The 24,444-nt window shown below is 42.2% G+C and overlaps 1 protein-coding gene across 2 annotated transcripts in view; it reads left to right on the top strand.

Moving 5' to 3' along the window:
• Positions 1 to 24,444, top strand: part of si:ch211-212o1.2 (uncharacterized protein LOC492735 homolog) — a 74,158-nt gene that overhangs the window by 39,849 nt on the left and 9,865 nt on the right. For both annotated transcript variants that reach the window (XM_039809629.1, XM_039809630.1), the window contains exons 3-4: positions 274 to 365; positions 13,758 to 13,902. In XM_039809629.1, coding sequence (XP_039665563.1) covers positions 274 to 365; positions 13,758 to 13,902 — 237 coding nt within the window. The remainder of the gene's footprint in view (positions 1 to 273; positions 366 to 13,757; positions 13,903 to 24,444) is intronic.

Here is a 24,444-nt window from a genome sequence, read left to right on the forward strand (position 1 = left end):
GATCAAGCTTTCCTCTGTAAAGATATCGCTTTAAAACAACCTATCACAGTTACCACAAGACAGTGTGTTTTTTTTAATATATATATATATATATATATATATATATATTTTTTTTATAAATAAACCAGTGCAGTCCTACATCATTGTTCCGGTCCACATGAGGTTTTTGTAACACTTTTGTAAAATAGTGTTTTGATGTTTGCTTGCACATCTCCTAACAACCAACAGTATGTTATTCCTCTTTTCTTGTCTCTTTCTGTGTTTGTGTGCCAGTCCTGGGAATAGTGACGGCAGACTTTGCATCGGGGATGGTACACTGGGGGGCGGATACCTGGGGATCTGTGGACATCCCTGTTATTGGCAAGGTGAACACGCACGCACGCACATATATGAGTCGTCACTGTCAGTGGGAGTTTTTATTTATATATATATATATATATATATATATATATATATATATATATATATATATATATATATATATATATAATACACAACACACACACACACACACACACACACACACACACACACACACACGCACACACACAGCCTAACTGCCTAGGCTCCATTAAACAGCTTAATTTGTCATCAATTAGCTACTGTACTGTTAATAAAGGCTAATTTTCCTCACTTTCCCCTGAAATCATTATTCCCCCACAACTGAACTGGCACACATTTTCGGGGCAATGTGACAAATATTATTGTGTTGGTGCAGTCTAAATCTCTTTTTTTTAATTTTTTTATTATTATTATTAGTTTTTTTACTTTTGTTTGTTGCATTTTGCCTGTATCCCACTGTATAGAAGATGACATGACTGACTATCTGACATCCTTGGATCAGTATTATTTTACTACACATATTCTTCTCACTTACAGACACTGCTTTCCCCTAGGTTTGTGGAAGACTTAGGTGCACATGAGGCGTTAGGGTTCCTCCCTCAAGAAAATGTTACGTTTTTCAATAAAATAATGCTATTTCACATCATTTTGAACCATTACTATATCTTTTATAAAAACGTTGGAAAAGCTAGAGCAGATCATAAATAAAAAACACTCAAAAAGCTTAAAGACCAGTCCACTGGGGACAAATGATTATCACTAGATTACATTCATTCGGCTTAGGCGGTGCCAAAAACAGCTCGGGTGCTACGCCTAAGCCTTAAAATGGTAGGGACAACCCTGAAAGCCAGTTCATTTAGCTGTCATTAAGTGTTTTGCAAGAGGAACATTGCCCACTGCTTAAATTAAAATTCATCTTAGAAACCATTTGGCTGTGCCATGCAAGTGAATTTGGTAGCCACCACACACAAGGAAATGAACAATTGGTGGAAAGCGGACTCTGCTTGGGCATCAAATGTTATTCAAACTTCATTTTCACCACTGGCTTTCTTTGCTGTGTGTTTAATTCACTTGCTTAAGGTTTGGTAAATGCATTACTTTTCACACGTACAGTGAGTCTCTGGCAGCTAAATGGGATTTTTTTTTTTTTTTTTTTTTTTTTCTTGCTGTTGGAGGTTTTGTCAAAATAAAAGCTCGTAGCCAACCTACAAGTCAAGGCCTTTGAGGCAAATATGAGATTATAGTAAAGATTTGTGTGACCCAGTGATTATGGACTAGAGAGAAGATACTGTGCCGTATCCGTCTCCCCTCTCTCCTGAGGCTGCGTCACCATGGCAGCATGGTGTTTGCACCTTATCCCCCCTCCCTCCCCCCCGAGCCTCAGGACTTCCATAGTGACCTGGAAACTAAATGTCAGTGTCTCACAGAGGGATTTCCCTGTAGACCATAATGTCCATGGTCCCCAACACACACGTGGACACACACTGTGAACCTCCACAACCTCTCACCGTACAGTGCCGGAAGAGAGGGGTGTGTGTGTGTGTGTGTGTGTGTGTGTGTGTGTGTGTGTGTGTGTGTGTGTGTGTGTGTGTGTGTGTGTGTGTGTGTGTGTGTGTGTGTGTGTGTGTGTGTGTGTGTGTGTGTGTGTGTGTGTGTGTGTGTGTGTGTGTGTGTGAATGCACTACTTAATTATCATGTTAAAACAAGTTGCCTAATGCACATACCCATTTTGCCCCATTTCCCACAGCCAATTAAAGTAAAGGTTATTTTCATTTCAACCAATTAAAATCGGTGTGATCAGGTGCAGCTTGCAGATTGGTTCATGTGAACTTTGTTTTGATTGATGGGATGAGAGTTCACTGGGTGTGTGTTTCATCTCCTGTTTCTTCTGTTTATGAAATAGTCACTGATAATTAATTAGTGGAAATGTTGAAGCGTGTGTGTGTGTGTGTGTGTGTGTGTGTGTGTGTGTGTGTGTGTGTGTGTTTTGAGACCTGAAGCTTTCTAATTAGAATGTTAGTTCTCATTTGTGCTGAACCCATGTTATCATTGCTCAATTAATAATGTTGTAATACTATTCACTGATTTGATTTGATGACGTAAAATATCTCCACATGAAGGCTTACTATGAGAACATAGAAGTGTTAATAGTCTTGTATGTTACAGTATGTGCGTATTAAACACACGTAACACATGTAGTGTTTATCGTCAAACTCCTCACAATCATTCGTTTGCAGAATCCAGTTTGTAAATGTGTCACTCTGCACACAAAAGATTTTACAATTAAATGTTACAAAAATAACACAACAAACCTTAAAGGGGCTGTACTAAAAAAAAAATTGCCTCCACACAGCACTCACAGACCGTTCCCCAATACGTGAAAATATCTACGTTTGTTCACAGCCACATGCACGTGCCATCAAAACAAAGAACAGAGAAGTTTAAAAATTTCACTTTATGAGGTTTTTTTAACATTGATATGAGTTCCCCCAGCCTGCCTATGGTAGCCTGGGTAAACCCTGACGAACTTCCGGCAAATTTGAGATTTGCTCTGCAGGTCAGTCTGGCGAAGAGCCCATTCAAACCCATTTCCAATGTCCTCAAAATTGAGGCACCAATCACAACCGCTGAGGCGGGCTTTACACCAATCACGACTGTTGAGGCGGGCTTTACGCAGACGAGGATAGCGCAGCAACGGCAAGCAGCTTTTTGTTTACATTCAACATGACGGCCATGACCGGTGAGCTGCAGGTCAGTCTGACATATGGCGATTTCATGGCGGTCAACGTTACAATTAAGTGACAACATAAGTTATACGAGTTACAGTTCTCAAGGACGCACGCACGCACACACGGACAGAGAGACAGTCTCTCTTTTTTCCTTTCTCTCAACTTTTCCGCCCTGTGTGGCGCGTATCTGCAGTGCTCGCGGTGTGAAGCGCGTGTCCGTGCTATTCTTGCACATGTAGGGAACCCTGTGAATTAACCTGCAACATGTCAGCTGTTTGTACATTCTTCAGCGTGTGTGCAGAAGATAACAAGTTTGCAATATGCAACACCTGCAAGGAAAAAGTAGGGCGTGGACTTCTTATGTACTGTCTATGGGCGTGGAGGGAACCAAAAACCACAATCACGTTTTTTTTTTTTGGATATTGGATGTGAAAAGCGTCACCCAGATCATTGGTCTAATTGGTTGAAGGACTATCCAATTGCGCCCAGAGGCATTTGAGTGGCGTCCGTTGGTGACGCCCCTTTGGAAATGAACTGTCAATGAACCTTTCCCAGACCCACTCTCAGTTACAACTGAGAAGGGTCTGGTGTCAACCAGGCTATGCCTATGGTCCCCCAGTGGCTAGAAATGGCGATAGGTGTAAACCGAGCCCTGGGTATCCTGCTCTGCCTTTGAGAAAATGAAAGCTCAGATGGGCCGATCTGGAATCTTCCCTATATTGTTTGTCGTCATAAGGGGAAAGGTTACTTTCCCTTTCTCTGCTTAGCCCGCCCAGAGATTGGCAGTTGGTCAAGGCCACACCCCCACCCTCCACCTTGCCCCCCTTTCTCCTCCTCAATAGCATTTAAAGCTACAGACACAGAAATGGCACGTCCTAAGGAAAGCTCATTGTGGGACTGACTCTAGTGGCTGTAATTCTGCACCAAGGCTGAATTTCGGGAAAGAGACTTCAGATACAGTATTAGGGGACCACTAAGGCCCGTAAAAGCATCCAAAAAGCAGCATGTCATAGGACCTTTACAATTCAACAAACACAGAGGGAGTGTGACTTCATTCTCTGCTCAGGACATCCTTACTAATGTAATGGTATGTGCACCATATCTTTACATAGCAAATAGTTGTTCGCTGCTATAATAACATATTGATCAAATCAGATTATGCATCAGCACCTTCCATTGTTTTTTCCTCCAAATTTACTTTTATCACCAATGTCAAATTACAGCCAGCATTCCTCACAATCGGAGGTGTCAAAAGTATTCACATTCATTACCAAAGTAGTATAGATACTAGGGTTTAAAAAGTATCAACTCAAGCTTTTTACTCAAGTAAAAGCATAAAAGTACTGGTTTCAAAACTACTTAAAGTGTAAAAGTAATGTGGGAAAAAATTCCATTAAAGTGCCCATATTATGAAAAAAAACTTTTTCTGGGATTAGGGGTGTTATTTTGTGTCTCTGGTGCTTCCACACATACAAACTTTGAAAAAAATCCATCCATGCTGTTTTGAGTGAGATACAGTTTCTGAATGTGTCCTGCCTTCAGTCTCCGAGTGAGCTGTTCAAAATCGGCCTGGCTTGTGACGTCACAATCCGAAACGAGCTGGCTAACCACAACCGTTAGCTCGTAGCGTTAGCATGCTAACGCTAATGCTAACGCTAATGCTAACGCTAGCGTGCTGCCTCGTTCTCAATAGCAAAGCACTGCTACATCACACACAAGTTCACCATAATCTACAAAAGAACTACTTACATGTGCGCCCTCATTTAGAAGTCTCCCAGCTAATCCTGCCTTGTAACTGACCGAAGTTGGAGAAACAACCTTTCTTTTACTGTCTCTAGAGTTAACTAGCTGACATGATCACAGGCCAAAAGTTTGGACACACCTTCTCATTCAATGCGTTTCCTTTATTTTCATGACTATTTACATTGTAGATTCTCACTGAAGGCATTAAAACTATGAATGAACACATATGGAATTATGTACTTTACAAAAAAGTGTAAAATAACTGAAAACATGTCTTAAATTTTAGATTCCTCAAAGTAGCCACCCTTTGCTCTGATTACTGCTTTGCACACTCTTGGCATTCTCTTGATGAGCTTCAAGAGGTAGTCACCTGAAATGGTTTTCCAACAGTCTTGAAGGAGTTCCCAGAGATGCTTAGCACTTGTTGGCCTTTTTGCCTTCACTCTGCGGTCCAGCTCACCCCAAACCATCTCGATTGTGTTCAGGTCCGGTGACTGTGGAGGCCAGGTCATCTGGCACAGCACTCCATCACTCTCCTTCTTGGTCAAATAGCCCTTACACAGCCTGGAGGTGTGTTTGGGGTCATTGTCCTGTTGGAAAAATAAATGATGGTCAAACTAAACGCAAACCGGATGGGATGGCACGTCGCTGCAGGACGCTGTGGTAGCCGTGCTGGTTCAGTATGCCTTCAATTTTGAATAAATCCCCAACAGTGTCACCAGCAAAGCATCCCCACACCATCACACCTCCTCCTCCATGCTTCACGGTGGGAACCAAGCATGTAGAATCCATCCGTTCACCTTTTCTGCATCACACAAAGGCGGTTGGAAACAAAGATCTCACATTTGGACTCATCAGACCAAAGCACAGATTTCCACTGGTCTAATGTCCATTCCTTGTGTTTCTTGGCCCAAACAAATCTCTTCTGCTTGTTGCCTCTCCTTAGCAGTGGTTTCCTAGCAGCTACTTGACCATGAAGGCCTGATTCGCGCAGTCTCTTCTTAACAGTTGTTCTAGAGATGTGTCTGCTGCTAGAACTCTGTGTGGCATTCATCTGGTCTCTAATCTGAGCTGCTGTTAACTTGCGATTTCTGAGGCTGGTGACTCGGATGAACTTATCCTCAGCAGCAGAGGTGACTCTTGGTCTTCCTTTCCTGGGGCGGTCCTCATGTTAGCCAGTTTCGTTGTAGCGCTTGATGGTTTTTGAGACTGCACTTGGGGACACATTCAAAGTTTTCGCAATTTTCCGGACTTACTGACGTTCATTTGTTAAAGTAATGATGGCCACTCGTTTCTCTTTACTTAGTTGATTGGTTCTTGCCATAATATGAATTCTAACAGTTGTCCAGTAGGGCTGTCAGCTGTGTATCAACCTGACTTCTGCACAACGCAACTGATGGTCCCAACCCCTTTTAATAAGGGAAAAAATTCCACTAATTAACCCTGACAAGGCACACCTGGGAAGTGAAAACCATTTCAGGTGACTACCTCATGAAGCTCATTGAGAGAACAGCAAGGGTTTGCCGCGCTATCAAAAAAGCAAAGGGTGGCTACTTTGAAGAATCTAAAATATAAATATTAAATATTAAATAAAAATATTCAATGACGAACCGTTATCTGGCTGGAAGCAAAAAACACAATAACTGTTAACAACTTAATCATGAGTTGCATGCATGTACTGTATCTTAAATGTTAATATTCTATTTAATAAACTATCACTAGTTAATATCTATACCCAGGAGACTGTGAGCTTTGGAGCTCTGGGGTGGAAGTAGCTCAGTCCGTAGGGTGTGGTATGGTAGCTGAAGATGCATTCTAAGGACTTGTTCTTTTTGATTGAGCTTTAAAGTAGAATTTTTTGTCAGGCTATTATCCTATCACTGTGTCAAATCACTGTGTGCATAATGCCATGCATTTTGCTATCTAGATAACAATACAGTTTTTGTGGGCATTGTGCCCACAGTACAATAAACCATGACTATTCGATCCCTGTGGTACTGTTTTTGTTTGCCTAAGGTACTATGTGGTTTGATGTTTATTTATGGCGTGCCATTTATTGGGGTTCGGGGTAGTTACTGGGACCAAAGGCGCGGCGGCAGTCACAGATTTGCATGGTGTGTCGAACACCGTAGGAGACTTCTAATAAAGACTTTAGAAGAATAGACCTTTGCGGAGAACAGAGAGATGGCAGTAGGCTAGTGGAAAATAAAGTGTGTGTGTGTGTGTGTTTTGAGACTGAGAATAAAGCAGGCCTGTGCTCCCAGTTAAGGTTAGTTTGAATATGAAAGAGGAGCACGATGGAGAACACCTGAGGCTAATGGTCTCCGTTATAAACGTAGACCAAACATTTGAAGCCAGTGTTGCTCTTTGTTACTTGTTTGTTCTCATTTTCTTGTCGTTTTGTGTATGTATGTACTTTGTGTACATGTTTATGCTCTTACTTTGTTCCCTGTTGTTGTTGTCTTTTTAAAGATGTGGCTCAGATTCTACAATAGACACCATGTAGAACCATTAATGCAGACACATAACACAACACAGCCTCCATACCTTCACCACAAGGGGATACCTAACAGTCATTAGAGGCTGCTGCTTTGGTGTCATACATAATATTTCCAGCAGTGAAGGCCACAGAGCAGTAACAGCTACCAGTGGAAACTGCATTTTCCATCCATTTAAAGTCATTGGCTTAGTATGGCCGGTATTGTCTCCAGGATCTGAGGGGAAAAATTATGCCACCAATGTCACAGAAAGTACATTTAAAGGTAGAGTCTGTGATTCTAATCCTGTACACTTCTTGTCAAATTTAGCCAATATCTCGGATACTTCCCAGGATCTTAAATTGCATCCACAATTCCTCCACTTGCTTCCCTTCCTCGCGTCTTAGTCCGTCCCACCGAGGAAGCATGGCGGCCGGGAGACGTGAGGAAATCATGCGAGGAGAGAGGAAACAAGGAAATGTGTTTTTAGAGGGATTAGAAGTTCTTTCCTCGGACACGTTCACCAGCTGTATGGGCGTTTAAGAGTTTGCAACGACTTTCAGCCGCACGTAGGGCTGGGCGATATGGAGAAAATCATATCTCACAATATGGGGTGGGCATCATTTGGATTTTAACAATTGTGATTCCAATTCCGATTCTTCCTTTCGATTCCGGTTCTTATCGATTCTCGATTCCGATTCTTTGAGGGGCGGAGTTGAAATGGGTCACATGCCTATTTTCACAAATAAGAGGAAAGTTTTATTTCGATTCAATGGTGGTTTGCAGTTTTACAGTGCTTTTTCAATGTAAAATAAGCCACACTAGAGCGCTGCTTACTGTGCCCCAATCCAATGCTGCAACACAACAAAACTGGAGAAAAGTACACCCTATTGACATAGTGTCACAAACACTGTCACAAAGTGACTTACAAAGTGTTGTGCGCAGTGGTCTATCGGCCTCCCAAATATAATAAGGATTTTTTAAATGACTTTGCCGTTTTTTTGGCTGACATCATGCCTAAATATGACCATGTCCTTATTGTTGGGGATTTTAACATCCATGTGTGTTGTCCTGATAAGCCAATGGCAAAAGAATTCTTATATCTTATTGACTCTTTTAACCTTGTGCAATATGTGTCGCCCCCCCACACATGAACACGGGCATACATACTTGATCTTGTCCTATCCTTTGGTCTGCCTCTTATTAACTTGAGAGATCTGTGGACGCAGTGTTTTCTGACCACATGCCTGTATTATTTGAGTCTGTAATTGCTTTTAATACTTTTAAACCTCGCCCTGCTGTTAGGCGCTGTAGGATAATTAACCCTTCCACTGCTGCTCAGTTTTCATCTGTCTTCAGTCAGAATAGTGCCATACCACACTCTATCTGTAATGATCCAGAAGAGCTCAGCTTATGGTTAAACTCCACTTCTCAATTTGTTGCAGACAGGGTAGCTCCATTGAAGAGTAGGCAGCCTTAAGCAAAAACGAAGCCCTGGCTAAATGACACAGTTCGTGCTATAAGACGTGACTGCCGTAAAGCTGAGCGCAAATGGAAGAAGGACAAACTGCATGTTTCGTTTCAAATTGATGCGAGATTGCTGGCGTCATTATCAGACAATTTTGAAAGAAGCTAAAAGGAAATATTTGTCTGATATTATTCTGTCTAACTCCAACAACCCTCGTATGTTGTTCAAAACTATTGATTCTGTTCTTAACGTCCAGCACATTACCTGTGCTGACACTTCTCAGCGCTGTATGTGAACAATTTCTTCATTTTTTTACTGAGAAGGTCACTTCTATTAGGGCAAAATGACACCTACTCATGACAATTCCATTTCTGTTGTCTGTTCTGCTGTCTTCGAGAAGTTTGAACCTGTTACTCCGTTTGCGCTACAGCAGTTATTTGGCCACATGAAGCCTTCAGGTTCTCCAAATGACATTGTCCCTCCTCGACTTTTTAAGGATGTTTTCCCTACTATATGTACATCTGTTCTTGCAGTTGTCAATAGTAGCCTTTCCTCAGGCGTGGTCCCTGGAAATTTTAAACATGCAGTTGTCCATCCTTTAACTAAAAACCTGGACTCGACCTTGCAGATCTAGCCAATTTCAGGCCTATATCAAAACTACCTTTCATATCTAAAATACTGGAAAAGCTGGTTTACAGTCAACTAATGGCCTTTTGGAAGAACACGACATTCTTGAGGTCTTCCAGTCTGGTTTTAAAACCCTGCACAGCACAGAAACTGCTCTTCTAAGAGTATTTAATGATATATTTTTGCCCACTGACTCTGGTGACTGTGTTGTTTTGGTGCTTCTGGACCTAACTGCTGCATTTGACACGGTGGACCATGAAATCCTGATCTCGTTTGGAGCAGTGGGTGGGAATCAAGGGTGTAGCTCTCAGCTGGTTCAGGTCCTATGTGGAAGGTCGCGCACTTTCTGTGTCAGCTATGGTGAATCGGTGTCCTCCTCTTCTCCTCTCTCGTGTAGGGTCCCACAGGGTCTGTTTTAGGCCCTCTTCTTTTCTCACTCTATCTGCTCCCGCGTGGTACAATACTTAGGAAGCATGGCATTCTATTCCATTGCTATGCTGACGACAGCCAAATCTATGTGCCACTTAAAAGAGCAACTCTCTCAGACCACTGCTCCGAATGCCTGGATGACATAAAGGCCTGGATGGCTTCTAACTTTTTAAGTTTTAATGAAACTAAAACGGAAGTGATGGTTTTGGTGTCCACACTGGGACCCCTTCTGTCAATTTGGGTCCCTTGGCTCAATATGTCAAGCCAACCGTTACCAATTTAGGAAAAAAATTGACTCAGATATTAAGATGGACAAACAGATTGGGGCGGTGGTTTAAAGCAGGCTTTTTCAATTCACGGCAGTTAGCCAAAATAAAACCGATTCTTACTAGACAGCACTTTGAGACAGTAATGCACGCCTTTGTGACCACTCGGTTGGATTACTGCAACTCCCTGTATGTAGGCATCAGTGCTGCTTTAGTCGTCCGTCTTCAGATGGTACAAAGCGGCTGCGGCGTCTCTTAACGGGAACACATAAATATGAGCACATTACCCCCGTTTAGCCTCACTCCACTGGCTCCCCGTGTATTTTAGGATCCAATTTAAAATTAATTTACTTGTATTTAAATCCTTAAATGGTCTTGCCCCATCATACCTGTCCGACTTGCTACACCCTACATTCCGACCCGCTCACTCAGGTCAGCTGATCACGCGCCCTGAATGTTCCTAAAACTAAGCGGAAACTTAGAGGGGACCGTGCTTTTGCGGTGGCGGCTCCAAAAATGTGGAATGAGCTACCTCTGCCTATAAGACAGGCTTCTTCACTGTCTACTTTTAAATCTCTTCTTAAAACCTATCTTTTTTCCTTGGCCTTCCCCAGCAGAGGCTGACATTTTTCTGTAATTATTTTGACTGTGATACTGTTTTATGTTTAAATGTAGATGTAAATGTTTTATATTATTTTAAATTTTATCTGTACAGCACTTTGTGCAACGTTGGCTGCTTTTAAAGTGCTTTATAAATAAATTTGATTGATTGATTGATTAGGGCCTCATCTAACCATTATTTTTATTATTGATTAATGTGCTGATTATTTTTTTTTTGGTCTATGAAACTATGAAACTCAAATAGTTAAATAGTTCATAAATTCCCATTTCAACTTCCGGAGCCCAAGGTGATGTGTGCAAATGTCTTGTTTCGTTCGATCAAAACAACTCCAAAACCCAAAGATATTCAATTTACAATAATAAATGACAAAAGAAAATCTGCAAATCCTCTCATGTGAGAAGCTGGATCCAGAGAATGTTTGGCATTTTGCTTGAGAACTGACTAAAACAATTAATCAATTATCAAATAATTGCATTTTTAATTTAATTTGCAATTGTTTCGAGTGATCGACTAATCGATCAATGGACTAATTGACATCATAACTCTAAAGTTACTGGATTTCTTTCTTTGTACACTGTAGTTCCTTTGTTATGATTTGATACTATAAATAAATTGAATTGTAGTCTGCTGTGTAAAATAGACTAAATGAAAGTTATGTTGTTATGTTTCTTCTTATTATTTTTAGCGGGTCCATTGTGAAATAGCACAGTCACAATATTTACAAAATGCCTTTTTTGTAACCAACATCCCTTAATTGCATGGTGATGTTGTTATACTGTACGTAACATTCTCCCATACTGCGCACTGCTAATGCTCTTCATTAGGAATTGAATAACAATGATTTGCTTTGATTTGAATCCATAAAAGCCTTTTCACTCCCCAGTGTTAAAACTGCAACACTATCTTAAAGAGTGCTCTCCATCCTCCCAGTAGTGTTTAGAACTATTCCTTAGCGAAGCTTTGGGCCGTGCTGTTTTTTTGTCGTTGTTGAGCTTTAATTGACTCAACAAGGATTTAGCAGTCCTCTAATGACACCACTTTGAGGACAAAGTCACGCTCATTAGTTCCCAATGATGCTCGATTCACATTGAAATTTGCCAGATGTGCCTACAGTTTTTAGGGATACGTATTTGAAGATCCTTCCTCTCTGTTTCTCTTCTGCAGTCTTTTAAAAGCATCAGTACCTTTCTCTCTATGTCAATTTCCCTCTCTCTTTTTTCGTTACATCTCTGAGAAACCTATCTCCTTCAACGCTTCTCTCTAATGAGGCTGATTAGAGCGTTGAAGTAGACTTAGTTAAATGATTTAAGTCTGTTCTTTCTAAAAGGCCAGAAGAGAGAGAGAGAAAAAGGGTGACACTAAGAAGAAAGCATAGATGAAAAAACGGGCCAAAAAGAGAAACCAACAAAAAGTGAGATGAAAATACAGCATAAAGGTTATGAAGGACAACAAAAAGGGAAAAAAGAAGGGGGTGGGAGGGCGTGTCGGTCCAACCAGTGGGACAGCGCTGGTTGCTGGGGCGATGGGCGATGTGAGCCGGTGATTAACGGACGTCGTGCGAGGCGGGCCGTTAAACGGTGTGGGATTAGAGGACATGCAGCGGCCGGCGGCCCGCCGTTAACTGGGAGCGCTGACGCCGCCCCGCTCGGCACGACCTCCGCTGCTTAGCCGGCCTTTCATCTGGCTGAGGGGCTGTGGCGAGAGGAGGGCTGGGGACGGGTGAGGAGAGGTGGGGGAGGGAGAGGCAGATGGAAATGGGGATGGGGACATAATTGTGAAGATATCAACATAGATAGTTTGTGTTTGCGGTGACACCTACCTACGAGGCTCGCTGACAGTCGTGTGTGTGATCGCTTCGAACAGCTAACCCGACAATAATGAGTTTTCATGCTGATGCTTTCACGGCCACACACACACTGTGTCACACACACACACACACACACACACACTGTCACACACATACAAACAGGCGCACGGATGCACACTGTGGAAATACAGATGAAAACCTACCTTTTCTGCTTCTTCCACACAGGGAAATAAATTACCTTTATCCTGTGTGCGCGTGTGTGTGCATATCTCTTTTTGTCCTCTTTTGTGCTTTCTGAGATTCAGATTCAGTCTGTCATTTGAGACCCCCCTACTTTCACAGACAGGTGTCTGCCTCTGTGCAGTGCAGGTTGGGGTTGTGTGTCGGTGTGTGTTTGAAGCTCACATTTTCTGAGATCGTGTGTGGCGTCCATGGGTCATTTATGTGTATGAGTGTTTTTGCGCCGGCCGACTGCTGTTCTGTGGTTTATTAGGATGCTGGATATGAGCTTTGGGGTTGTGCGGGCTGCCGGGCACCGCTGTGTGTGTGTGTGTGTGTGTGTGTGTGTGTGTGTGTGTGTGTGTGTGTGTGTGTGTGTGTGTGTGTGTGTGTGTGTGTGTGTGTGTGTGTGTGTGTGTGTGTGTGTGTGTGTGTGTGTGTGTGTGCACGCACATTTGGTCAGCATTTGTGTAAAGACTGTAAACAATGCTTTTCCAGTGTTGTGTTCCAATTTATAGTGAATGTAAAGTAGTAAAACCTACCCTAGTTTTATGCCTATTGTTTTTTTATACCATCAGTTCCATTTAGTGAAGTGTGTGTGTGTGTGTGTGTGTGTGTTTAAATATATAATATGTAATATTCCTACATTAAAATGTCTGAAAACAACTATACCTATGCTATATATATTTTGAGTTGTGTATTTACTAGGGATGCACCGAATCCAGATTTTTGGGGTTTCACAGCTGAAAAAGAAACAAGAAAAGAAACATAAGGGCAGATTTGAAGGAGTTCTATTCACATCAAGCCGGTGCAAGGCTATCGGAAAACAGTGTCAATGTAGAAAAGTTAACGCCTGAACACCTACTCCAAGCCCCAAAAGTTTTAATTTTGCAGGTGTTACTTATTCTTCATTGACACTGAATTTAAATATAACACATCAGGCTGCTGCTTTAAAGTCTGTAAGGAATATTACAGAAATTCTTATTTTGTTAATTTTACAGCAAGAATCTCTCTCTGTCTTTCTGCAGGCATTTATTCGTCCATTCAGGGAGCACCACATCGATCCAACCGCCATCACTCGCCACGACTTCATTGAAACCAATGGCGACAACTGTATGATACCCATCCTTCCACTGGCTCACATGGCCTACAAGTTCCTCACATACACACCAGGTAGCATACACACAGACACACACACACACACACACACACAACTTGAGGGGAAACACTACAGGCAAAACCATCATTTTTCAGTATTGAGGTTTTGGGCTATTTTGCTTCCCCATCCAAAATACACATTTAGATGTTTATTTTACTCCACTTTGTCTTCTTGCGCCCGTAAATTTCCAACCCGTTAACACTCCCAACTCATCAAATATGGACACTTGGTCAGTGGCTTTCAGCGTCAGATACAGACGCCAAAAGCACCCTTCAGCGTCTCTATGGAACGCACCGGGCAGAGCAGCAGCTCCGCGGCGCTTTAAGGTGACGTAGTATTAGCGACAACGGTAGCGAGTAGTATAACTGGGGTTCGTGTCCCATTCTTGTCCCGCGTGTCACTGAAACATAGATTTTATAACCCCACCCACGATCTTTTCCTAAACCTAACTGTCCCGTTCTTGTGAAGCATGTCAGTTAAATGTACGCCCTGATCCAGAGCGTCAACAAGTGACGCCAATAGTCCTGACCCAGCGCATTTAGATATAACGCTAAAGGAGACTTTTAGCGTCAATAACAAACGCCAAAGGCACCTGACCAGGCGTCCTTATTTGAGGCGATGGGAGTGAGAATGTGTTGATTTCTCCTTGATTCACCAAAAGTTAGCATTAGATAATGCCTCGTTTGCATATTCAAACAAAAAAATCCGAAAACTTGTAATACAAAAATGTATATCTTAATGTAACATTTCGGCTGGGAAAGTGTCTGAATGCGTGTCAATCCCTGCTCATGGACACACATTCATTCTCCCTTGTGGGGGAGGGGCTTAGGAGACCGTTTTAGGCTTTAGCGGAAAGGGGGGAGGGACTGAGAAGTTGTCGATTTGGCTAAGAGCTGGATCTTTGCAATCCTATCTACGGCACCTTTTTAAAGGCTGTTTTCTCAAAATGCATTTTTCTCATACTCTGAGCCAGAAATCTCCACTTCAGTAGCACTGACATACACCACACTTTCCAGTTTCATTCCTATCTATATTCTAAAAGTTTTTCCTGGGGGGTTTGATCCAATATCATTCATAGCCTGATTTATGTTACATTTTAAACCTAAAAACGTGGCGAAAATTGATATTTTTATGGCTGTTGACACCATATTCTGATTTATGGAGTGTTAAAAAGAGATATCCAACATTCCCTCCTGTAAATACCTTTGACTCGGGCGCCTGGGTAGCTCACCTGAAAGAACGTGCGCCCATAAACAGAGGCTCAGTCCTCAACACAGCGGCCACGGGTTCGGTCTAGACCCGCGGCCCTTTGCTGTATTTCATTCCCCCTCTCTCTCCCCCCTTTCATGTCTAAAGCTGTCCTGTCAATAATAAAGGCCTAAAGATGCCCCAAAAAATCTTTGAAAAAAGAACACCTTAATATATCAACAATATGAAACAAGAATTTTGATGAATGTATGCAAATTAGGGCATATTTAACAAGATAACTCATAATTTGCATATTTAAACATAACATTTCAGAAAACTTGTAATACAAAATATATTTGTGTTAATGCTATTAATCAACTGGGGATGTTTCATGGTGATGTCTATTACTTAATTCCCCCCCCCCCCCATTCACCTGGGGTGTGTCCCCTTATATTCCTCTACTGGCTATGTAGCACAGAACCAGTTAAGAACATGCATGTTCCCTTTGCTTGGAGGTGTTAAACCCCTGCAGGGGCTTAAGCTATCTCACTCCCTCTGCAACAAATCAGTGGCATGTGCAGCAACATGGAGGCGATCCCTCACCGGTTTCCCACCCATGAGCACACCTAACATGCTTACAGTCAGTTCAGTTCCGTTCAAATGTAGTCGCAAAAGTTAAAAGACAAGTACAATCATAAAACATAATGCAGATGTGTGAAATGGGACACCCTGGTAAGCTATTTGAAGCTTCTGTAAAGGGGCCCAGACACTAGCAAATAATACACATTATAAATACTATCATATTATCTGGATAAAAAAGGAACAGGTATTATAAAATACCATTCATTCATCTACAAGAAAAAAAAAAAAACCTAACTACCCTAATCCTACCCTTGTATTCCATCAGTCTCATCATTGGTTAAATAGATAAAATGCAATAAACATGAACATATAACGAGTCAGAATAACGTGAGTAAGTAGAAATAAAATAAAAGGATTTCAGAGTCACAAGTTAAGAAGTCCCCAGCCATTTAGACAGGGGTCTTCAACGTTTTTTTAAGCCAAGGTAAGTCCTTACTGATAGAGAGATGGAGCAAGGACCCCCTACTACATATACTGTATAAAATGAAGTTGTATATTAAACTGGGCCTACAATTAGGTGTAGGTTTGCCTAAAGCCTTTATACATACAGTACTTTTTTTTGCATATAATACTAAGCTTTTAAAATAGCATTATAATTGTTGGTGCGATTTTATAAATAATTTTTTTTAATTTAAAAACATGCATGTGGCACAGTGAATCTTTAGGATTGCTACCTTACCAATAGGCCAGTAAGCCTATCATCAGTGGGTATTTATTTTTGATAATAATAGGTTGGCTTCATGTTAATTCAATTCAATTCAATTCAATTCAATTTTATTTATAGTATCAAATCATAACAAAAGTTATCTCGAGACACTTTACAGATAGAGTAGGTCTAGACCACACTCTGTAATTTCCAAAACCCCAACAATTACAGTAATTCCATCAAGAGCAAGCATTAGCAGTGGCTATCGCGACAGTGGCAAGGAAAAACTCCCTTTTAGGAAGAAACCTCGGCAGACCCAGACTCTTGGTAGGCGGTGTCTGACGGGCCGGTTGGGGGTGTGATGAACAGTGGCGTAACAATGTCAAGACTCATGTTAAAAATTAACAATGATTTGGATGCCCCCCCCTGCATTGACTCTGAGGACCCCCTAGGGGTCCCGGACCCCTGCTGAAGATCCCTGATTTAGAGTATCCAAGCTTTGACATATTTTAATAATAACTGCTGTCTTAGTCTCTTTTTGAAAGCAGACATTTTTATAGTCCACCTGATTCCAGACTGGAGGCCGTCTGCAGACCACACTAAAGCTTATGCATTTCAGTTTCCTTTTTTTTTTCCCGTTGATGAGATGCTTTTTCCTTGTGTCATATGTATGCGAGGGAGAGTAGATTGGAATGAAGTTACAAAGTCTGTCATTAAGCATATTTACATATTGTGAAAGATATTTAATTCAGCAAGCTTCAGAAGACTGTTACAGTCACACTGCATACTGTAAAGCTCTAAGTGTGAGTGTAAGGACTTTAGAAGGGCAGCTTGACGGGGCCACCAAAGTGTAGCAGTGACTTAGGTAGCACCAACTCTGGCTGGAGTGTGTCCACTGGTCGAGGGAGGGCACGGGGCAGTTTTTCAGGTAATCATGAGCACTGACCCTACGGGTGCAGGGCAGGAGGGGAGTTACCGGAGGAGGAAGATCAGCTGGAGAAATGGAGCAACCTGTTATTGAGAAGGGGACATCTCCACCTGTCATGTCTGCACTTCAAATTCATCCAAAAGGTCACTGATGGGCAGAGAGGAGAGAGAGGGGAGGGGGGGGGTGTGTGTGTGTGTGTGGCATCCGTTAGGTGTGGTTTTAAGGGGATGAGCTGCTCACACGTTGACGCTTTGTCTGCTGTCATGAAGGAACCAATGAGTAAGTATTTACTTACAGACACAATAAGCTGCTGACGAAAAGGAATTAAAAGGTGCAAATAGGCCCCCAGTTTACCTCTTCAACCAAGTTGTACCATGTTATGGTGGAACGTAATACATTGTAACAACATTGTAAGAAAACTAAAAACATCATTATTGTTAAAAAAAAATAACAATTTTGGATGTTCCATCAAATTATTTTATCTAATGTCATTTGGTCTGCACTTTGCAGCGATACTGTCCAAAGATAACTTAGTGCTACACTTTGGCGGCGCCCTGCAGAAAGTCTCCGTTGTGTAGGAGAGTAATAACGGCAAAGAAAGCGTCAGGGTAACCTATAGGAAGGGGTTGAGTTTTGAGAAAAACATTGTCTCAAAATTCTCCATATTTACAAATTCAATGACACGAAGGAAGATGATAAAAAGAATACGGACTGCGAATTCTGATAGAAATGGAAAGCAAGTAAGGATGTTTTTCATACATCAATAACTGGGAAAAAAAAAAAATCATGGCTGTCAACAATAGACCAAACTTCAGACACGGAAAAACGTACCTTTGCAATTAGAGCTCACATACTGTACAAACATGTACACATAAAAATGTGCAATGGATTGGGAAGTAGGGCTGGGTACCGAATTCAATACTTTTTAGGCATTGACCGAATTGCCTCTAAAGTATCAAGTATCGAAAAATGCCTCATTATTCAATACCCAATTTCAATACCTAAGTAATAATTCTAATCCGCGTCAGTGAGCCAATCAGCATGCAGCGTGCTTCTACCAAGATCTAATAATGTCTGTGATTGGCTGTCTAACGTTACACGTTACAGAGGCAGGCAGGAAAAACTCTACGTTGCGCACAGAGACAGGGCGCACGCTGAAAAATAAGAAGATTTGTTCCGTAATGTCCATCCATCCATCCATCCATCCATCCATCCATCCATCCATCCATCTTTTTCCGCTTATCCAGGGTCGGGTCGCAGCGGCAGTAATTCCAGCAGGGGACCCCAAACTTCCCTTTCCCGAGCCACATTAACCAGCTCCGACTGGGGGATCCTGAGGCGTTCCCAGGCCAGGTTGGAGATATAATCCATCCACCTAGTCCTGGGTCTTCCCCGAGGCCTCCTCCCAGCTGGACGTGTCTGGAACACCTTCCTAGGGAGGCACCCAGGCGGCATCCTTACCAGATGCCCAAACCACCTCAAATGGCTCCTTTCGACGCCAAGGAGCAGCAGCTCTACTCCTCACGGATGACTGAGCTTCTCACCCTATCTCGAAGGGAGACGCCAGCCCCCCTCCTGAGGAAACTCATTTCGGCCGCTTGTCAGTCCCTCCAGAAAAACGCGATTATGCGATCGCATAATTCAATGCATAATCAGCCAAAGTCCGCATATTTATGCGGGGGCCACATTTTTTCAAATACGCCGCATTTCATAATCCCCGCATTTTCGTTGCAAAAAAGTCACATATATCTTAGCAGAAAGTTCAAAAATGTTGCGCTTACTTCACACAAGAGCAGCCATTTCCCCCTGTTGCCATGGGAATGTTATGAAGTGACGTAATTACGCGACGTGAACATCATCGAAAAGCAGGGTGTTGGGGGAATCACTTTTTTTTTATTTTTTATTTTTCATCAAACCGCAATTTTTGCAAGTTCCTGCAATTTCAGCGCATAAAATTGCATAAATATCCCGCATGTTCCATCACATTTTTTTAAGAAAACGTGCCGCATAATCAAGGATTTTTGCCCGCAACAATCACAAAAAAACTCCTTCTCACACTCACATTTTTTCTGGAAGGACTGGCTTGTACCCTAATGTATAATGTTGTATTTTGTTTTATAAAATTGGTATCGGAAAAAGTATCGTTTAGGAACCGGTATCGAATTCACTGTACCGGTATCGAAAATATTTGAACAATACCCAGCTCTGAAGTAAATGATTGTCTGGAAGATGCAATAAAGTATTTAAAAAAAAAAAAAAAAAAAAAGAACTGGGGAAAAAAAGAGGAGCAAAGGGGAAACTTGCAAAGGTCAGCTGCTTGCCCGTAGCATGGGCCCAGCGAATTGGAGAAGATTAGAGGGGAGGGGGCAGTAGTGAGGTTCACTTGTAGGTGACATCCCCACCTGTCATGTCACACAGCGCGGCGAGTCAACAGGTCGCGGGACAGAGACGGCGAGAGACGCAGTGACATCTACACCTGTCATGTCTGCACCTTAAGAGGTCAGCGCTAAGAGTTTGCGACAGAGGGTGGGAGTGCACGGAGAAGAGAGGCAGCGAGCGCGGGTGGGGGGTGGTGGAGGGTCATGTAGCGCTTAGATGACATCTAAACCTGTCATGTCAAGCTCCTCGCAGTGTCAAGCGGTCACCAGACAAAGACGGAGACAGAGGTAGATGGGGGAAAGCTGAAAGCCGCGATGTGACATCTCCAGCTGTCATGTCTGCACGTGAACCGGGGTCAAGAGATCGCTGTTTGGACCAAAGAGAAAGAACGAGGGGGCGGAGGTAGACCGAGAGAGGACAGCTCTAAGTCGTAGCGACAGAAAGACTCAAGCGAATAGCGAGAGTTGGCCGTGTGATAGACGAGCTGTAGACTTCTGTTTGGGTTTTAGGCAGTAGACGGACAGAAACCTTTTTCCGAATGCTCTTCAAATGACAAACTGACAGCTGTAGTCGCATATGCATAATGTTATTTTGAGAATAGTTGCACTCAGCTGCTCCGGAGTCCTGACATGCTTGTCACCTGTCAGCTCACATCAACACTGACACTTCCACTTCCCTGAAACCAGTCTCTTCTTCAAAATACTCTTCTTTTTTTTTTTTTTCTTTTTTTCTTAGCTTTTAGGCTTGATAGGAAACCTGATTAAATACTTACAGTATTCCCAGCTTACAAAGATGCTTTTAGTCCACACGTTGTGCCACGTTGGAAATGAAAAAAAAAGATTTGATTACAGTATTTGGCTCCCTTTCAGCTGGGCACACTCAGAGCAAGTTCACCATGGAGGTGAAGTATTAAAATATAGTAATACACTCCATTACAGGTTTAGGTCCTGCATTATTTAAAATATCACTGGTTTATTATTACTGATGCATATATGTGTAAGCAGTATATCACTGGTGTTGGTCGAGGTGAGTTCATTTTAACTAGTTTATATCCTGTTTGGGTAGTTTAATCTGTAACAATGCCTCTAAACTATATAAGCTCTTGTTTGGTTTTGTAAATTCTTAATTTGTAAAGGCACTAGTAGTCTCGCTTTGCCAGACCTTCCTGCACCGCGCTGCGGAGGAGGGTCTGGCTAAGTCCACACAGCATTCCAGGATGGGAGAAAAACTTGTTCTGGTTTATTGGCATTTCTTTAAACCAATCACAATCGCCTTGGGCGACGCTAAGCTCCGCACAGGGCCGCTGCTAAATAGCCTCGGGAAGGAACTTGTTTTGGTGGAACGTGTGTACGTTCATAAGTTGTTTTAGTCGTGCAATAGAAAACTCGTTTGTAGAAATAGTCTAGCTAGCTGTCTGGATTTACCCTGCAGAGATCTGGGGAGCAGTTTACCATAGTCCTCAGAAATCCACCTGCGGCACCGGAGCAATCCCGGAAGAGGAACGTTGAGGATATAGACTAAGGCACTGGTAACTACAGGTGTCAATTAAAGGTCCCATGGCATGAAAATTTCACTTTATGAGGTTTTTTAACATTAATATGCGTCCCCAGCCTGCCTATGGTCCCCCAGTGGCTAGTAATGACGATAGGTGTAAACCGAGCCCTGGGTATCCTGCTCTGCCTTTGAGAAAATGAAAGTTCAGATGGGCCGATCTGAAATCTTCCCTTTATGAGGTCATAAGGGGAAAGGTTACCTCCCCTTTCTCTGCTTTGCCCGCCCAGAGAATTTGGCCAACCCATGAGAAAGAGAGAGACATCATGGCTTGCAAACAAGCGAAGCATGGCAGTGGGTCAAGGCCACACCCCCACCCTCCACCTTGCCCCCCCTCTCTCCTCTTCCATAGCATTTAAAGCTACAGACACAGAAATGGCAGGTCCTAAGGAAAGCTCATTGTGGGTCTGGCTCTAGTGGCTGTAATTCTGCACCAATGCTGAATTTCGGGAAAGAAACTTAAAAGCATCCAAAAAAGTAGCATGTCACAGGACCTTTTAATGTAGTGGAGTAAAACGTACGATATTTATCAATATCCCAGTGAAATGTGGTGGAATAGAAGTATAACGTTGCGGAGGCCTATATAAAAGCATCCAAAAAGCAGCATGTCATGGGACCTTTAAGCAGAAACTTAGCCATGTTTCTCTCTTAAGTTGAGGTAATTAAAAGGCATGGTCATTATTTAACCCTTTAACGTCTTCCCGTCGACCATGCAACTTTTTGTTTTTCTGGTTCAAAATTTAAACATTTTTGTTGCTTTTCTACTGATGTTTTTGTCACTTTTTTCAACATTTTTGTCACTTTTTCCTAACGTTTTTTTTTTCTTATACCTTTTGATGTTTGTGTGTGTTTTTTTTTTCCCACGTTTTTGAAGCTTTTCCTGACATTTTTGTCACTTTTTTCAAAAGAAAACAAATTAAAATTCTATGAAATTGAATAAAACTTGTGAAGAGCGTTGTTGGAACCATCCACGTTTTTTTTTCTTTTTGAAAATTTGGTTGAAAGAAACGTATAGATATATATAATATATATATATATATATAATATATATATATAATATAGAAACATTTTGAAAATGGGTCAAATTTGACCCGAGGACAACAGGAGGGTTAAGAATGTATTACATTTTACGCTTAAAATTGATCTCATTCCTTTTAATCCCTGTAAAACTGCATTTGAATGGCCTCTTCTTATTGTGTAAAGTCCTGGCCCTGTTTCCTGTTTCCTTAACCACATAAAAAAAATATATATAGGCATTCCAAATGTTGTTTCGGTGTGACTTTTTCACAGAGCCAGTAAACTGCTGTCCCCTATTCTCTAACCTCCATCCGAACTCTCAACTACACCTTCATCTGAATATCACATAAGAACACGGCACACAGTCTGCCCAGTCTCAGGGCGCTACTGTAGGAATGATGTGTCGTTCTTTCAGAATATGAGAGTGGGATTGCAAAATCAAAAGGTGAGGGGGGGGAGGGGTGATTCATAGTTCAATCTGAACATCAGTAGGACTTGTACCTGCTCAATGAGGAACAGAGAGAATGAAGGGACTGATTTCCTTGTGTGATGGTACTCTTAGAGGCGTAGAGGGCTGAAGTGTCTCCCCCCCTGACTAACTTCCTTTAAAATGCCTCTTGATGCCCGCGGTGCTGAGGTGAAAGCACCGAGATGATTAAAAAAAACAGTCAAATACATTGATGTCAAATGTCTGATCTCCCCTTGGCCTTTCTTTTTTTTCTTCTTTTTGGTGAAAAAAGAAAGAAATAGTACAACCTATGTCACCATCACAACTAACAAGACATCTATATCATTCACTGTCCCATTTTACGAATACAGAAAGAAGAAAAGAAAAAACATCATGTTCCTTACATTACATTATTCTACCAGTCAAACGCTATATTGGATTGGATCAGAACCGGTGCCTTATATTCAGACAGACAACCCCTCTATTGCCATCAGGAAGGAGCCCCAGACTTGATAAAAGATATCCTCTCTCCCCATTACTCTGTAAGTGACTCGCTCATACGTAGCCATTCTTGTCATTTGTTCAGTCCATTCCCTAAAACAGCACAGAGCAGAGGACTTCCAGTGCCGCAGAATTAATCTACATCCTGTTGTAGTAGCCAGACATATCCATAGTCTTTGTCTTCCAGTCAGTGTTATTGTCTGGCAGCAGACCCACAATACACAGAGCTGGGGTATTGGTGAGTTGTAATCCGAATGGATCATTCAAGAGGGTAACAACCCTATCCCACAAATGTGCATTTTTTTCACAAGAATACAACATGTGTACCAGAGTACCCACTTCCTTCTCACACCTCCAGCATGTGTTACTGTCCTTAAGTTTTAGTTTGGCCATTTTACTGGGGGTCCAGTGGTTTCTGTTAAGTCATTTGTACAGAATAAGATGAGATTGCGCTTCACGCGAACAGTTATGCCAAGACACAACCAACTTCATCTAACTATCAGCTGAGATCTGTTCGCCCACATCATTCTCCCAGCACAATCTCAAGCCCTCCATGTGGGGTGGACGAGCCTCCTTGAAAATCTCGTAAAATTTAGGGGCTCCACATTTTTTAAATTTAGTTACCTGGACTAACTCCTGAATCCTGGTCACAGGGTCAGGGTTCTTCCCCCGAGTAGCTTTAATGCAGTGCCCAGTTTGTAGAAATTTCCAAAAGTCCTCTTGTGTAAGGTTATATTCTTGCTTAATTTCATCAAATGACCTCAATCCATTTTCGCTAAGCAAGTCACAAAGCAAGTTTAATCCAGCTTTTGCCCGTCTCTGCCGATCTCCCCCCTTGGCCTTTCTGATTTTGGCAAAAAGTGTGTTTTTTTGGAAGACATCCTGACAGTCGCTGCTTAGGCCTCCTGCACACTGCCTGCGTGTCCATTTTTATTTCGGCTCCCATGTTAACAGGTCAGAGCTTGCACACTGCCTGCGTGACACGCACGTCTCAGTCTTCTCATCTCTCCCCCTGTCTCCTCATCTCTCCCCCTTCTCCTCACCCCCCCCGTCTCCTCATCTCTTCCCCGTCTCCACATCTCTTCCTCTCTCCCCGTCTCCCTTCTCTCCTCATCTCTCCCCCTTGGTCTCTTTATCTCTCCGAGGCTCCCGCCAGCATCCTCTCTGTGGGAGTACTACGCCTTCATGCTGCCCCTCTTCATTACACTAAACAGTTTGATCAATTATTCTATTAACTTTACCCTTTTTACTTTTCT

The sequence above is a fragment of the Perca fluviatilis genome, chromosome 8, assembly GCF_010015445.1.
Source record: "Perca fluviatilis chromosome 8, GENO_Pfluv_1.0, whole genome shotgun sequence".
NCBI lineage: Eukaryota > Metazoa > Chordata > Actinopteri > Perciformes > Percidae > Perca > Perca fluviatilis.